The sequence below is a fragment of the Spinacia oleracea genome, chromosome 6, assembly GCF_020520425.1.
Source record: "Spinacia oleracea cultivar Varoflay chromosome 6, BTI_SOV_V1, whole genome shotgun sequence".
Lineage (NCBI taxonomy): Eukaryota > Viridiplantae > Streptophyta > Magnoliopsida > Caryophyllales > Amaranthaceae > Spinacia > Spinacia oleracea.
In genome coordinates, this window is record NC_079492.1 from 119,642,671 (window position 1) to 119,660,606 (window position 17,936).

Consider the following 17,936-nt stretch of genomic DNA (forward strand, 5'->3'; position numbering starts at 1 on the left):
AGTTACTTTTATGTATTTGATGTAATGCCACAGAAGAAATCTACTTCTTTGGCTGCTGTGATTTCTGGGCTCTTTAACAATCTGCTTTATGAGAAAGCTTTGGGGTTGTTCGTCAAGATGCACCAAGATCTTATCTATCAGGGAGTGATATTGATCTGCAAATACTCATGCATCAGAAGAAGATCTTTCTGGGAATGATTGTTCATGGGTAGCTGCTTAAAATGGGGTGATGATAGAAGATTGTTTCTGACCACAGCTTCTTGTAACTTAAAGCTGGGAGAAAGCGTGAGTTTTGTTCGAAGTTTAACTTTTACCTTACGCCAGTTTCTACTAATGAGGTATGTGTATTTACTCCCACCACTATGTTGTTTATTTCTCAGTTATAACCTAGTATCAAACCTACAGCCAAGTATAGTTTTCTGGGACTAGGGAGATCTAACGGATTTTTTTTATATACTTCTCATCCTCGTAAACTTGAAATAGGACAGAAGCAGACATACCCCAAACTATATACTATTGTATTTGGGCACCTAAACAACATCATTATATTGTTCTATTATTCACAATTGCATACTATAACTCGCGAAAGGAAATATTAGCTTGGCATTGTATTGAAATTCAAGCTCGAATACACAAGCATCATCAGTTCATCACTGCTAAAATAACAAAAGTAATAAAAAGTGGGGCTTTAAATTGCCAACAAATAAAAAACAGCAGTGGACTGGTGTAGATAGGATTCGTGCCCATGTTTTGAGTACCACCCCCTTAAACTTGACCAACTAGATACACTATGGTGTTGTAGCGAATTGAGCTGCTGTCCATGGATTTGTAGATTTCACAAACCATTACCAGGCAAGTCAAAGGCAGTGTAGAAGTAAACCAACCTCGTGCCTACACCCACTATATGTTTTATGTCTAAGGGACCAAAGTACTTAATGTGTTCAGGAAGACACGGAGAAGGAAAGCTAACCCTTTGATCATAGGAACTTGCTAGATAGCTAAAGTCACTACCACCTTCATAATACGCCATAGTCCATCTTGTAGGTCTGTAATCTAGTTCTGTTTCACTTAATGTGGGGACTGCGACTGTCATAACTCGCCAATTTTTGGTCTCAAAATACAGGTATTCATGATCGCTTGATGAGCACATAAGTGTTACTTGTGGAAGTGATGAGGATTCAGCCGGCTCAACTGAACTTAAAGGTATAACTATGTCAGGAGACCCTGAAGGTGGCCAGTTACTACGCTCATAATCCAAGTTTACGGTTATTATCACTGGAGGTATGTCTGTCCACATTTTCTCTGCCATTCTTGAATAAAAGTCCCAAGTACTGCTTAAATCACTCCTCCTAAATGAATATAATTTCAGCTCCTCCTCCAATTCCTTCGTACTCTTCAATTGAACCATCTCATCTTCCTTCTTTTCCAAGTCTTCTTGTTTTCCAAACTCTGTCTCTTCCAACTCATCCTGATCCCCCCTCTTCATTTTCTCTATCACCTCTTCTTTCACCTTCAACTCCTCTTTTAATGTATCTATCTCCATTTCCTTCTTCCTCAAGCCCACCTCTTTTTCATACTCCACCTCTCCCACCCGTGCTTCATAGTTTCCCTTCTCCTCCTCCCATTCCTTCTCTTTCTCCCTCAATTCTACCTTGTACTCACCATCATCGCCATTCCCAATCCCCGACATTGATTCTACTATATCCAATTCACGGCCTTCGACAATGTCCCTTCTAGCCCATTTAGTATTCAGCACTGTTTTCACCCCATACTTGGACCAATCATAGAGATCAAACATCCGGTAATACTCCAATTCCATTTCAAGAGCTGCTCTTGCGCTGGTTGGTAGGAAAGTAAGTCCTTCACGATTAACCATTAGCCCGGAGTTGTAAAGTTCTTTCGTTAGTATCTGCAAATGATCACCCCAGATCTCTTTTTCCCCAATCTTCAAAGCTTCATACTTGTTCCCGAGCCTTATATTGAGATCAAGATGATTCCAATGCTTACTTTTCACCGGTGACGTGTACAGACCATCCAACTCATACACTTGGATTCCTTCATCTATGTCGTAAGATCCAACGAAAAACTTATCTGACTTCACTGTGTATGCTGCCATTTCTTTGGCTACTTCAGAAAAGTAGGGCTTTCTGAGTATGGTTATGAACAAACTAACGAAAACTCAAAGGTAATAAGGCAAGTTAGCCAACAGCAAAAAAAAAATATGAAGTGGATAACTGGTGGAGGAGCAAAAGAAACTGGAATGAGGTAGATGTCCTTGTTTAAGCTTGGGAAAGCATACATTTATATCCAGAAATACTTGTTAATACTTTATATTATAACATTATAATCATCCATTTGCTTTTGTTTATATATATTGAGGCGGCTTGTAAAACCAAGTTGAACTTGTTTGACAATTTGTGTTCAAAAGTTATCAAAACTAGTTGACATATAAGTTAGTAAGCAATGCTGGGATTAGTTGGCAATATCACTGGTTTAAATATATGTAGAAGGCACATTTTGACTTAATACGAAGGCCTTAACAGAGGCGCGATGGTCAAAGGGCCGAAACACCCAAAAAAACAGTTCAAAGATTATAACTTTCTCTGTCTCTAAATAAAAAATTTACCAACGCCTTATTTACAGTCTGTAAGATGCAACTTTGACTATGGTTATTTCTAGTTCAGATTATTAATACTTTTAATCTCTATCACATTAGGATGAATGCTTAAGCATGGATTGCACTTGATGAAGGCCTTAAGGGTGTGATATACGAACAATTTAATCTGTTTAAATGTACCTTGTTTTCACTTTTCAGCCAGGTTTTCGAATCTGTTTATTTGAAGCCAAGAATGCTGCTGCAGAAATTGAGAGGTGGCTGGAGCTAGAATCCACACTGAATGATGTACGCTAAAGTAAGGGGATGTGGTTCACTCTTCGATTTCTGTTGAAACGAAGGCTGCATTTCGAGTACAATGGAAAATTCTGTGTAAGCTGTAAGAAACTCCATGCATGATTTGCTTAAAACTGGGTTCCTCCCCCCTTTCGCAGTATTGGTCACTGCATCTTTTTTCATATACAAATTTGTGTACTCTGAACGATGCTAACATTATACTTAATGGAATCAAGGGTTTTATGTTGCAGCCTTCAGGCTGTTCAATTTGACAGCACCAGTGCATATATTGGTCTAAGATGTATTTTGAGAATTGATTGTTGCAAATTGATCAGTGTCATATTACTCAATTACTCAATAGACGGACTATATAACCCGTTTCTGAGCTCTCAATTACTCGAGAATGCGGTGTTTTTGCTATCATAGTTCTGTTTTTCTTGGCTTATCAGTAAACTAGTTGTGCGCGAGCGCGTTACTAGTTACTAGTTACTGGTTTTTCAGTTGTTCATTCTCCTGAGTCCTGATTGATACAACTATTTTTAGAATAAATGTTCGATGTAATAAAATAAATTTTAAAAAATTAGTTACAACAGTATTCATGTTGATAATAACAAAACAAGATCAAAATTTCTTCTTGTTCTTGTTCTGTTTCCTAGAGTAGACCATACCTCTAATCCCATCAGGATCGGAGATGAACCCCAACGGCCTATAAAACCCAAGAACTCGAGGCTCGGAATAGAGCGCAATGTTGGTAATCCCTTTCTGTAACAACTCATCCAGTATCCTCTCCATGACAGCTTTCCCTAACCCAACCCCTTGATAAATAGGATCAACAACTACGTCCCATATGATAGCATTGAACACACCATCCCCTGTTGCTCTAGCAAAAGCCACTGGCCTTTGTGTCTTATTATACTGAACCCATATAAGCGAGTCTGTATGCTCGAGGGCCACTCGTATCTTATCGGGATCCCGCCTCGGGAAACCGACAGCTACGAAGACTGAGTTGAGGTGGTCGAGGTTGAGGCCGTCGGTGGTGTTGCGGTGGAGAGTGAAGCCTTTGGACTCGAGGACGACGTCGGAAACGGAGTAGGATGAAGTAATAATGGGGAGTGTTAGTCTTTGAGGGGGAGTTTTGGATAGGCAGAGAGAGGGTGATGTAAGAGGTGTGAATACAATTCCAGACCGGAGGAGCATTGTATTTGTCTTGTAATTTTGGATTGCTAAAGAGAAATATGGTTGATATTCAATCTTATGGGATCGTGATATGTCATTGTGTGATCATGGATTTTAGTGGGATTTTTTTTTTTTTTTAAATAGATAGATTTCTTTACCTGCTTGAAAGGAAATGTGGATGCTATTGTGTTGTTTTTGCTCAACTGCTGTTTTGCAAGAAATCACAGTAGTAATAAACTAATAGAGTAATAGTGACGTTTTTTCAGTCCGGACCAAATTCCTGCTAAAATTAATGATTTAAGGCGAATTTGTCAAAAATGACCTTTTATAACTCAAATTTGCAAGAAATACTTTGTATAATTTTTTTTGTGAAATCACACCTTAAAATAATTTTTTTTTGCGAGAAAGGACCTAAGGGAAGTATTCAGCATTGATTGAGCTTTTCTGAACATTGAGCTGCACGTGAGCAACACGTGTAGCTTAAGTTGGCTAAAGACACTAATTTCCCCTAATCTTGAATTTTCAAACTTGATTTTATTTCGATTTTTTTTTTTCAACTTTGGGTTTTAAAGCTTAGAATTTTGGAGGAAAATTGGGTGTGGTTAGCAAAATAAAGCCACATATGCTTCTCACGTGCAAGTCAATGGCCGGAAAAGCTCAGTCAATGCCGGAAACTTACTTTTGGTTGTCTTTCGCAAAAAAAGTTACATTAAGGTGTAATTTCACAAAGAAAAATTATATAATGGTCATTTCTCGCAAAAAATAATTACTGTAAGATGTGATTTGACAAAAAAAATATATATAAGGTCATTTTTCGCAAAATTTGGGTTATAAAAGGTTCTTTTTAGCAAATTTGCCATGATTTAAAGATAATTGGGTATGTTCGGTTGTTCGCTATCATTTTTTTTTTTACCAAATCACCATTTGGTTGACGGTTATACGTTAAATAATTGCCGATATATATTGAGATAATTGGCGATTTTACTTCAAACAACTTTTCCAAAGGAAAAGGAAATTTTGATGGGAATAAATTCAACCTTTGGGCTGTTCGCAAAAAAAATAAATCAACCTTTTGGACGGTTATGTACAAATTTTTATATAAGACGACCTTTTACAAAGGACCGCATTGGTGTTATATAAGCCAAGCACTAAAATTAATTAGTTAAGCACTGAAACTAATTAGTTAAATACTGGAACTAATTAGTTAAACAATATAATGGAACTAATTAGTTAAGTAATGAAACCAATTAGTTAAGCAATTAAAGTGGTCTTTCCGGTAAGACGGTCTTACACAAAAGTTGTCGTTGATTATACGTGAATAAGTCAATTTTTATACCCGTCAATTCTAAACAAGTCACTTTTTGTTTTGATAGTGACGTGGCAGGTAATTACTAATTTTTTTTTATTTTTTTTATCTTAAAAATAAGTTATTTGGGGCCTGTTTTCGAGGTAAAAATTCATTTATTTTGATACTTTTATTCCCGTAGTTTATTTTTTAAGGTGATTTTTGTTTCATGTTTTGTGGCCTTGTAAAGTGTGTCAAAAAATGGCATAAAAAACGCGTCAAAAAGTCATTTGAAAAACGTGTTAACAAGTTACATTGAAAAAAGTGTCACATGTATTAAAAGTTTTTCGAAAAATATGTGTTGCAGAACGTGTTAAAATTTCATCCCAAAAATCATTGCTCAAATAATGTGTGGATATAATGCCTTGAAAAATGTGCTATGATGATTACTCAAAAATCGTGTCGATAAATAAAAAAAATAAGCTTAAAGAAATTAACAAAACAAAAAAAGTCAGCTTAAGGCTCTGTTCGGCAAAAGTAGCAGTGTAGCGAGTAACGGTTAGCGGTTGAGTAGCGGGTAACAGTTGGAATAACGGGTAGCGATGAATAATAGCGGGTAACTAATATGAGTGTTCGACAAAAGAAACGGTTGATATTGTAAAATAAAATGAAAGCTGAAATATTACTTAAAACATTGCTTTAAATTTGTCAAACGCTACCCTGTACCTTAAACGCTACTAATTTTAATGTTTGATAAAAGCTACTCAATCGCTACCTCTACTGCTAACTGCTACTTAAACCGCTACCTTGTCAAACACTTATAAATTTTACAAGTTGCGTTTTGACTAGTTCAAAACGATACCCGCTACCTCAGACACTAACGCCCGAACACGCCCTAAGAAATGTAATATACCAAAAAAAGATAAAAAAAAAAAAAAATCAAAATTGACCAGTTGACTGAAAGTACAATAAGTCAACATCTGACATGTTTAAAATTGATGGGGGTATAATTGTTGACTTATTAAGATATAATCTAAATGTAGACTTGTTTTTTTCGGACGGCCAACAATTGACTTATTTCCATCAAAATTTCTATTTCCCAATTGAATTGGTGATTTTTCCCATTTAAATCAACGACTGAGGCAACGATTTTATTTAAGGTAAATTGACAATTTCAGTTGACAGTTTGTTTACGAAATTCGGAAAGAAATCGTTGATGTAGAGGTAAGATTGGAAATTTATATAAAAATGGGTGTATTTCGGAATTTTTAATGTATTCTAGCATTCTAGTAAAAAATCAGTCTAAAAGTATCAAAACGAAGTTAGTTGATTGCGATATTTTCTATTCATTATGATGTTTCTTTACAAACAACCAATCTTGTCCAAAGACTAACGTATTTTCTATTATTTACTCCACTTTGTTGTAAAAGGTTCTTCGATAAATAGACTTAAATATGAGGTTGGCGAAATAATTTTACACTATTTCACCTCTACTACTTATTTTGATGGATGCACACTTTTCTTCATCTCCAGATCTAACAAAACAAACTCAAACGTAGTATTCAATTTATATGGACTCTTGATAAATAGCATTCAAACTCTGCTATTCTCATTAATGAAATCCGTATATACATTGCTGGAAAGCCTAATTCGATAACTCCGCATATCCTAGACTATTACAATATTAACATAATATACTCCGTATATACTATCGTAACAACTCTAATAAAGCTACTTAAAACATCAATGATTTTGCTATTAATTACATCACCGTAAAATGTGGAACGGTATTATACTCGAATGTGACTTGAATTGACATCGACTCAATAAATCAATGCCTAAATGTTACCCAATCCAAATTAAACTTGCCCGAATTCAATCAAAATGACCTAATTACTCCTTCCAGTATTCACTCAGGTGTGCATCTTTGTACGAAGTATCTAATTTGTTGATTCTTGAATATGCTCCTTCCAAACATTTTGCCAAAATGTCAAATTACGTAATAAGTCGTCAAAAATCAAAGTCGTGATCAAACCATTAAACAATTAAAAATGATTAATGGAAATTGCCAAATGTGAAAAAACAAAAAAAAGCACCAAGTACAAGGGCAAAAGAGTAATATTCTCATGTGGGGTAGGTAGTAGGTGAGAGATGCTTGAGGCTGCTCAATTTTGACCAACTTATCAAAGAGAGGCAGCATTCTTCACCCCTCTCATTTCTTTCTATTTAATCATAATAAATTCTGCATTTAGCTCTTCAACATTAATTTTCAGATCCTTTAATTTTCTATTGAACCCACATCGTTAAATTTTCTGGGTTTTCATTTGATTTCTGATCAACCAATTTTCCGAGCAGGTACATTTTTGTTTATTTTTTAATTATTTGTTATCAGTATTGTTTTGATAATTTGGAAGCTAATCAGATGAACTGATTTGTTCGGATACTTCTCTGTTGTCGATATTTTTTTTTGTTAGTGTTTATTTTGATAATCATGTGTTTAATTGTGTAATTATTGAGTAGAATTTGCTCATCTTCTTTAGATTTGTTTAATTTGTTAGATGATCAATTTTTGTGGGTTTTGATTGATTCAATCAATTTTGTGATTAGCTTGGATTAGAATGGATCTGTGGATCAATATGTGTAGTGTGTGGTTTCAAAGAGGTTTAATTTATACATTAATTGAGGAAATGATTTGCTCAAATTTCGATGATTTTCTCAACTTAAGGTGGAATTGGCATATTTTTTGGATTTTCTTCTGCATGTTTCTTTATTTACTGCAGACTTTTTTAGCCGGAAAAAGTTGGCTGCTTTTGTCTGATGAACTTTCTAGAGATAAAAAAAATAGAACTAGTTTTGTTTTCTTGGTGGCTTGATTAGATTTTTGAGGATATACTCTTAAAATCACGCCCTTTAGCTTTCTATCCATCTGTGTCAAAGATCAGGCATATATCATTGAATCTTGTTGGTTTCATGGTACTGGGTTTTATCAAAATTGACTGCTGTAGCTGATTGATCTGAACTCTGAAGTTTTATGTATAGGAATCTGCTTTTGATTTCCATGTTCCCGCCTTTTTTTTAATGATATTAGTAAGTCAATGAAGAATTGAGATTATAGTCTTGCTTAACAGTTAATTAGCAGATAACATTTATGTCAGTATTTTTTAGCAGAAGTTTTTGGTAGAACTGTGGCTTGTTTGTAAAATGCATAATGCGAAATATGGACATGAGTGCATTTTGCCAAAAGTACTAGCAAAAGGTTACTAATTGAATAAATTGATATTTGGAGGGGTAATAGATTGATTCCAGTGTGCTCTTGTGTAATCTATTACGGACTCTTTAGTACCAAATCAACACTTTTTTCTCCAATGAGTCCATCAGTCCACTCTTCTCCAACACCCTCTAATTTACGTCTGGGAATAAGCAGATAACATGTGAGATTAGCTCTACCACATTATATTAGAGATTGATGAGCACACAGTAGATAGAAGAATGTATATTTTGTTTTGTAAATTATCAATTTGTTTTTGGATGTGTTTACTGTAACATAACGACACTAGTCCATTTTGTTTCAGTAGTAGCAGAAGTTAATTAATTTGAATACTGTCCTATGGTGTTAAAGGTAGTTTAACTTTCAAAGTATATCTAACTCTTTAATATGCTGCTCTGAAGATGGGAACAAAGTAGACCCTAATCAGCTCCAAATACACTCTGTACCAAGTACCACCAGATAATAGATTGACTAGGCTCATTATTTAGGGTTGAATTTACTCTTTTTTTCCCTATCTATTTTTACCAAAGAACTCCTAAATATTATGTTCCTAACCGTTTGAGTTAGATCAACTATCTCCTTTATGATAGTATCTATAGTAGCCATCCGTCAATCTATCTTTTGCTATCTGGTTTTGATGTTTACTTTTCTATCTCTGTATGTTTGAAAAATTCATTTCCTGATGATTTTAGTTTTCTAATAGGAATAAGCAATGGCTCCTCCTACAAGAATTGGTCTTGCTGGTCTGGCTGTGATGGGTCAAAATCTTGCACTAAACATTGCTGAAAAAGGATTCCCCATTTCTGTTTACAACCGTACAACCTCAAAGGTTGATGAGACCGTTGAACGAGCTAAACAAGAAGGAAATCTTCCTCTGTATGGGTTTCATGACCCTGAATCCTTTGTGAATTCAATCCAGAAACCCCGTGTCATAATCATGCTTGTTAAGGCTGGGGCTCCAGTTGATGCAACCATCAAAACTTTGTCTGCCTATTTGGAGAAAGGAGACTGCATCATCGATGGTGGCAATGAGTGGTATGAGAATACCGAGAGGAGAGAGAAAGCAATGGAGGAAAAGGGACTGCTCTACCTCGGAATGGGAGTTTCAGGAGGTGAAGAGGGTGCAAGAAATGGACCCTCTATGATGCCTGGTGGTTCATTCGATGCTTACAAAAACATCGAGGATATTCTAACCAAGGTTGCCGCACAGGTTGATAGTGGCCCTTGTGTAACCTATATTGGCAAAGGAGGTTCTGGCAATTTTGTTAAAATGATTCACAACGGAATTGAATATGGTGACATGCAGTTGATTGCAGAGGCTTATGATGTGCTGAAATCAGTTGGAAAGCTCTCTAATGAAGAGTTGAAGGAAGTTTTTGCAGAGTGGAACAGAGGAGAGCTTCTTAGCTTCTTGATTGAAATCACAGCAGATATTTTTGGAATTAAGGATGACAAAGGTGAAGGATATTTGGTAGACAAAGTGTTGGATAAAACCGGTATGAAGGGTACAGGAAAATGGACAGTTCAACAAGCTGCTGAGTTATCTGTTGCTGCCCCTACCATTGCATCATCTTTGGACTCGAGATTTCTGAGCGGTCTAAAAGATGAAAGAGTTGAAGCTGCCAAGGTGTTCAAAGCTGGAGGGGTTGAGGATACACTCTCTGACCAAGTTGTTGATAAAAAGAAATTGATAGATGATGTTAGACAAGCCCTTTATGCTGCGAAAATATGTAGCTATGCACAAGGAATGAACTTGATTCGTGCAAAAAGTGTTGAGAAAGAGTGGGATTTGAAACTCGGGGAGCTAGCTAGGATCTGGAAGGGTGGATGCATCATCCGTGCTATGTTTCTGGACCGGATTAAGAAGGCTTATGACAGGAACCCAAACCTCTCAAACCTACTTATTGACCCAGAATTTTCAAAGGAGATGATTGAGCGTCAATCTGCTTGGCGTAGGGTTGTCTGCCTTGCTATCGGTGCTGGTATCAGCACCCCTGGTATGTCATCAAGTCTTGCTTATTTTGATTCATATAGGAGGGAAAGGTTGCCTGCTAATTTGGTGCAGGCTCAAAGAGATTATTTTGGAGCCCATACCTATGAGAGAATTGATATTCCTGGTGCTTTCCATACCGAGTGGTTCAAACTCGCTAAATCCAAGATCTAAGGCGGAGATTGATTTGTGGTCACTCTCTTAATTATTTACTCTAATAATCAGCTTGTGGCTGCCACATTTGAGTTATGCATTTTATTCAATGATTTTTCATCTAAAACATTGCACGGATGCTGTCCAAAAACATAGCACGGAGTGATGCATCTACCTAGAAAGCTCCCCGAGTTTCATATCTCATTCTCGATACTTTTTGCGCAGGGAGCTTCTAAATCTTGGAAGGCTTTTAAATTGTGTTAACTTTCCCTTTTCTCTTTTGCTTTCTTGTGTTTAGGCTATTGTTTATCTTCGAGAATTTCAGTTTAGATTGATTTAAGTTTATGAATTTTCTGTCTTGTTTAGAATAAACAGTGCAAGTGACAAGACTCCCTTGTTGTTTCCTTAAGGGATCAGTGTTCACCTTATAATTGATCTTTGGATCATTCCTTTTTATTTGATGTAATCTTTATTACGAGTATAACACACTATTTTTTTCATGAAAAATTTGTTTAGTTCTTGACATTAAATTTGTTGAACATTGTCTAGCTGAATACATATACACCATACGTGTTCCGGAGTATGCATTGTATTCTCTATCTCTAGCATCTTTAAGCTCTGCTTCTGGGTGTACACCCTGTGACCCTGATGTTGTACTTCTCATTGACGGAATTAATACTTGTTGTTTTTTTAATCTTAAACTGCTGTCTAATTAGAGTGCTTCTGGAAGTCCTTACAGTTTAAGGGTTGCTGAAAATTACAACATTGCAAGTTTTAAGCTGAAGTTATTGAATACTAGCTGTCTGAACAGTGGGTTTGGTGTAAGGGCACCGCGCCTTGGTTTTCAGGCTTATCTTCCAGGAATCAAGCATGCTATCCCAACCCCCACCACCACCACCACCACGGCACCACCCGGTCCACCCCCTTCCTCTTCCCCGAGAAAGGGCTGTTGTGTACCTTACCCCTAAAAAAAGGAAAAGAAACAAAATTACTGAATACTAGTACTCCACATTAGTTTCTCTAGCAGAAACCTGCGGGCAACTCAATAAATTGACTGTTGTTGACTGAGGTAAATTCATATTACAAATAAATGATGAACATTTATCCACAGTATAGTACATTTTTGGCTCCTTTTGTTTATTTTAGGTCAAAACATATCAGTTTGCAACCATGGCCTGAAACATTAACCATAATGGGACAATGAGGACATATTTCTTGGACTTCTTAAAATCCTTACTCTAATCTTTCCAATACGTACCGTGCCTAGGTTTGTGGTACAACTTTTTCTAGACTTTATCCGTTAAACTAGTTGATTTATGCTAATTTTGTTTATCATTATAGGATCTTCTGCTTCATTTTACGCGTCATCTCATATCTCATTATTATACGATCCCTCCCAACTCGTAGCGTATTGTCCTAAAATATAATAACCATGTGGTAAAAAAGATTGGGTTGAGTTTTTATCCAAGTGAAGTAATAAAAGAAGGAGAACAAGTTGGAAGGAGTTAGATTGGCTAAATGAAGAAGGCTACATAGCTGCTGGTGAATGGTGATGGCTGGCTGCAGTAGTAATTGCACTGATGATCCTACATAAAACCTAAAAAGTAGGAAAATCACATTATAGGCAAGCCTGGCCTGGCCTGGGTAGTAGTAAATTACAAGCACCTGCATCTTCCTTCCTATACATTATGCCAACATGTGCCTACGGTTGGAGATTTCTGTCCCTAAAATTTCCAGCTGTTTTTAGACATGTTTAATTTCTGACACACCCTTTGCTTCTGTTGCAGCTTTGTTAAGTCAGACTGTCAATATTATCCATTTTTCTGCTGTCTGAAACCCTTCATTAACTACAGGTTGCTTCCTACATTATCTGTTCCTTTAGTTTTGAGTAATCACTTGTGTGCCACTTAATCGAATCTATATACTCAAGTATCAAGTGTCCGCAACCATATGTTAGCGTCAAATAATCTGAAATGGGTATTTGAGGTCAAATATAAACAATCATAGAGTTAGACATTTGTCTTTAAAGAACCATATTACTAAATTAGAGTTCGCTCTTTAGTTTGTTGCCGTAACTGTTAGAGCATCAGCAATGGTTGCCAACAATGGCATTCTTGCAATGTCGAAATAGTTGGAGCTAAAGGGTTAACCAATGCTGAACTTGCAAGTTTGTAGCTTGGAAAAATCTTGTAGAGCTACAAGGTTGGTAAGTATTCCAAGTGGTCCGAAACAATCTCAATATAGAGTAAAAATTGATATGTGGGATCCATCAAAGTAAAAAATGTTGTAATTTACCATTGTGAGAGGTTATAGCTTGGTTGGACAAGTTGATGTGGCAAAACAAAGCAACAAATGTCGTAGTTTATCATTGCTCATGCTCTTGGGCGATTAGCATGATTCATACACGTATACAATGGCGGATCTTTGTTTGGGGTGGGGTGGGTCTGCCCCCCGGCAGAAAATTTTTGTGTGTATTTTTAGTTACGACCCCCTAAAATTTGTGTATAATTGTATAATTACATAGTATATTGCTTAATTTTTCTACCGACCCCCCTCGTGAAACTGTTCAAGATCCGCCCCTGCACGTACACATGCTACTTGTGATGTCCTAAACATGTTTTAGAACATCCTTTACTATTTACTCATACAGTAGACATATTGGTCCAACAGGAGTAGGAATAGGATAACATGAATGTGTTTTGATCCTCATTGAGATGCTAAATCAACTCTGCTTTTACTCTTACTGTCAACCAATTTGGTTTACTGCATCCAAACATATTTATTTCATTTTTTTTTTTCGTTTTTTGAAATTCATATACCAGCATACTACATTGAATGTCATGAATGACATATCTTCTCTGTCTCAAGTCTCAACTAATACAGGCTAGGCACAATTCTATTGTTTTTACTTTTTAGGGTGTTAACGACTTGAGTCAAGTATTAACATGTTCAAGCTAAACGACAATTCTATTGATCGATTGGAAATTTTTTATTTTGAAATTTTTTATGTTTGATTTGGATATTTTTAGTAGGAGGTATAGGTTTGAAATGCGTAAAAACGATACCCAGTGTTGTTAAAGAGATTTTTAATTTTAAAACCCATACCTTAAACCCACAAGGTGCGAAGGTGAATTGAATATGACTCATATCATACCTTTATGTATCAAATCTCTACCCTTTAAAAATTGGGAGATTAGTTACTGTTCCTTATGAACAGTAACTCCCCATATACTAATTATTTATTTTACTTTTTTTTTAACTAATTAGCTTAATTTGTCAACTACCTTTATCAAGGGCAATAGTCTTATTGAGACTTAATCTAAACACTTCACTGCATATTTCTTAGCTACGCACTCAACTCATACTCTTTAATCTAATAATCTTGCTCTTAAGTACGAATTATATATAGAGTTGGGTACATGTACCAAATGTCTTTTTTGTACTAACTTTATCGGTTTTGTTTATTTACGATTTAGTACAACCGATCAATAAGATAAAAACCGATTTTGAGTACACCTAATTATAAACATAGTCAGGAATAAGATAAAGTTCTCATATAAGTTTGCATAAAGTTCTCATATAAGTTTGCATTTTATTTTTTATTCAAATGAAATGTAGAACATGTACTGTGTATAGTATCGAGTTCGAGTATCCAATTTTAATTTTCAACTCTTTTTGTTGAAAAGGATTCTCATATACGTTTCAATTTCATTTTTTATTCAAATGAAATGTAGAAACTGTACTGTGTATAGTATCGAGTTTCGATTATTCAATTTTTCAACTAAAATGCAAAACATATATACTACATAGGGGTATTTAATTTTCGGATATAGGATATGATCCGATCGATCTGAATTTTTTGGATCGGATTCCCAAAAATCCGAAATCGATCGATCTGAATTCAATCAAAAAAAAAGAATTAGGGTGCTAGAACACCATTAGTGCCAAATTTAAATATCCAACCACACTGCGCGCATAGCGCGCGACCATCCACTAGTAAAGAAAAATATTCATTCTTAAACAAGATCAAGCACATGGTATTAGAAATCTTCAAACCCCTAACAAACAGCATCAGGCCATCCTGGTTTCAACTCATACCATTCTGCGAACCAAACACCACTTATTTCCTTTTTCAAGACAACATTTTCTTTGCACACCACTTAAAATCATGGTAGGAGTCTTAAAAGATTGAAAGGTGAGTTGTTGATTGCCATTTAATTAACTTGTGATTGATGATATTATGTGAGAAAAAGATGCACGTTTCCACATGCTTGATATATGTTGGGGAGTCTATTATTGATTTATTGGTGTATTTGGTAGATGTATTCATGTGCCCATTCCTTAATTTTTCTATAATGCACACCCAACTTTTGTCCTACTACACATTATTTGCAACAACAATTCTATAGTTAATAATGCTTGCATGTTGGATTCTTAAGAATCAAAGAACAGGAAATTACTCATCACCAAGTTATCTAAACCCTCACGTCTATTTTAAAACGTTATGAATATAATAAAAAAAAATGCTAATTGAAATAACCATACAAAAAGTCGGAAAAAAAATCTCAATTATATAACGTCTGAGACATACTTCTCTCCGTCTTTCTAAGAGCGTTATCAACCCTAGAAAAAACAATTACTCCGTACATTATTCATCAACATGTCACTTTACCTTCATTTTAATTTTATTTGGGGTACATTTAATTTGCTTGTTGTTGTAACATCAAATGCCACGTGCATGAATAATAATTGTGCACATGAACATTATCTGCTTATGTGCAATATTTGCCTCTATACACCAAATATTCTTTGCTTCGAATCCTGCCAGCCTAAACAAGGAGTTTCCCACAATTCTAAACATTACAGCTTCACCACCCCCACTACTTTTGGTTTTTCTTAGAGGTTTAAAAGTTTTTATGCAAACTAAACGTTGCTGTCACAAGTTCTTTCATAATGCACTATTTGATTGTTTAACGATTACTCCCTCTATTCGAAAATAATTGTTACAAAAATAGTAAAAAAAAACCAATAATAATTGGACAACTTTTGTTACGTGATATGCAGCTCAGAATCCATCATGTCAAGAATAGTTAGCTTTGACAACTTAACAGGTTGGAGCCAAAATTAATTCTAAAATTTATATATAATAGTGACCCGACCACGTGAGGTGTGAAGTTGATCGATCACATACTAAACAAAACTATTTTCGCCTTAATTTCGTAACAAATAATAATAATTATTGTACCCTAGCCAATCTCCATGACACTAATATGACCTACAACTACAAGTTGCTAATTAAATGACATTAACCGAATGTATATACTAGTGTAGTGCATGGTTAATAATATTTTGGCTAGCATAATTTAATGATCGAAATGAATGACCTAATTTAGTAAAGAAATTTTATGTCGGGGGTAAATTTTTGTTTAATTTTATTACAGTTATCTGAGAAAACGTTTTATCTCCACGACATGTTTATTATACTCCCAACATTCCTGGCCGCAACACATATGTTCATGTTGGCCTAAATGAAGTAGTGTAACAATTTAACCTGTGGACAAATAATGAATAGGTTTCTCATACATTTTCCTTAAGACATTAAACAACTCCAAGAAAACTAATTCTTGGAAGCAGAAACGGTTTTCCATAAGTTCGGCCAAACAAACATGAAAATTTTGTTGGTAAACATAACCAGTGGACATATCACATACGAGTATATGAAAAATGAACAAGCATGAATTAAAATTTTGAGAAAAATAAAACTTAATTATTAATTGCAAAGAATAAGTTCCCAACATATTTGATCTTAATTACTCTATTACCCTTCATTTTGTTACCAATCCCCCCTGCCTAGATTTAAATTACCTAATCTAACAAGTAAAAAGTAACTAATTTGGTAAATTTGTTACCTTTTCTTTGTTTTCAAAACAAAAGAAGTACTAGTTGGTTTATTTGTAATCTCCTTTCCTTTCCTATTACCATATTTTGCAGCATTATTGTTATTCTTTGTTTCCTTTCTCTCCTTCCCTTCTTTGCTAGATTTCTTCCCTTGTAGTTGTTGTTGATGATGATGTTGGTTGTTTTCAGCTTCGACGATATCGTGGTAATGACCCGGACCCGATGACGCATCCGAAGCAAAGGAGTCATCATCTTCATCATCATTAACGTCATCCTTGTTTTTGTTTTTCTTTTTCTTATAACCGTAAGTTGATTGACGACAACGAACACCGTCGTCGTCATCTTCAACCCCGCTATTGTAGTTGTAACTCTCGCTCGGACTCGGGTCGATATACTTGGTCCAACCCGACTCGTTACTACTACATTCTTCCATTTTCACAATACCAGAATTTAGAGGAGAGAAAAAAAGGAGACTTTGAAGGAGAGGGAAAACGGAGGGTGTTAAGAGTTAATTTTAACCTATCCAAATATATACTACTCTTTTACAATAAACGACCACTTAAATATAAGTATCGTTATAATGATGATATGGCTTACCTTAATACGTTGAGTTAAATAGTTGTTTAAAAGGCAAAAAAAGAAGAAACAAAACAGCAAATAGCTACTCGTTATCAATCTTTAACACACATGCGTCCCCATAAAAGGCTTTACTAGTTACATTGGGAGAATGGTTTTGACTTGTACTCGGGATTTAATTCCTCCACCTGGCACTCTTATAAAGGCTGTAACGGTGTCACCCCATTTGTTCCATCCATTTGGTTGGACCCTTTTTTTTATTATTTCTTTTTATTATTCTTAACAATTATTATTAGCCATTCAATTTACAAATTAATCAATAACTTTACAATTGTGTTTTCCTACTATTTGTGGGTTATGTCATTTGATAGTACAGGATAATAAAATCTCCCCCCATTTACATGTGTGTTCATAATGTTACGACGAGTAGCAACGTTCCACATAATTATTCGATCAGATAATTTTTAATCACTATTACAATTATAATATACGGAATACAAAAGATTATAGTTATGTTATTTGTTTTAAATCATGTCTGATAACCGATATATTTGTTTAACGTTTACAAACTTCAACAACTTATATGTTCTACTTCACTATCACATGTATATATCAATCAGACAACCATGCATGCAGGTTAATCAGCTTTTAAAAACGTACTATTATACACTAATAAGTTAATAAATTTGTTTTCCTAGTA

At 35.2% G+C, this 17,936-nt stretch overlaps 4 protein-coding genes across 5 annotated transcripts; 1 reads left to right on the forward strand and 3 right to left on the reverse strand.

The window, feature by feature from the left end:
- Positions 1–585: 585 nt before the first annotated feature.
- Positions 586–3,698, reverse strand: LOC110804144 (uncharacterized). The gene is made up of 3 exons (XM_056830544.1): positions 3,559–3,698; positions 2,798–2,956; positions 586–2,124 (listed from the first exon to the last, which is right to left on the reverse strand). Exon 3 carries the CDS (start codon positions 2,114–2,116, stop codon positions 836–838), a length of 1,281 nt encoding a protein of 426 aa, XP_056686522.1. The 5' UTR covers positions 2,117–2,124; positions 2,798–2,956; positions 3,559–3,698; the 3' UTR covers positions 586–835.
- LOC130459110 (GCN5-related N-acetyltransferase 1, chloroplastic) lies at positions 3,427–4,087 on the reverse strand. The gene has a single exon (XM_056830545.1). The coding sequence runs from the start codon at positions 4,085–4,087 to the stop codon at positions 3,512–3,514; it is 576 nt and encodes a 191-aa protein (XP_056686523.1). The 3' UTR covers positions 3,427–3,511.
- Positions 4,088–7,538: 3,451 nt separating this feature from the next.
- On the forward strand, positions 7,539–11,292 carry LOC110804151 (6-phosphogluconate dehydrogenase, decarboxylating 1). 2 transcript variants are annotated; one of them, XM_056830507.1, is made up of 2 exons: positions 7,539–7,706; positions 9,312–11,292. In XM_056830507.1, exon 2 carries the CDS (start codon positions 9,332–9,334, stop codon positions 10,781–10,783), a length of 1,452 nt encoding a protein of 483 aa, XP_056686485.1. In that variant the 5' UTR covers positions 7,539–7,706; positions 9,312–9,331; the 3' UTR covers positions 10,784–11,292.
- A 5,209-nt stretch (positions 11,293–16,501) lies between these two features.
- Positions 16,502–17,369, reverse strand: LOC110804138 (protein SOB FIVE-LIKE 1). The gene has a single exon (XM_022009704.2). The coding sequence runs from the start codon at positions 17,091–17,093 to the stop codon at positions 16,668–16,670; it is 426 nt and encodes a 141-aa protein (XP_021865396.2). The 5' UTR covers positions 17,094–17,369; the 3' UTR covers positions 16,502–16,667.
- Between the last annotated feature and the right edge of the window lie 567 nt (positions 17,370–17,936).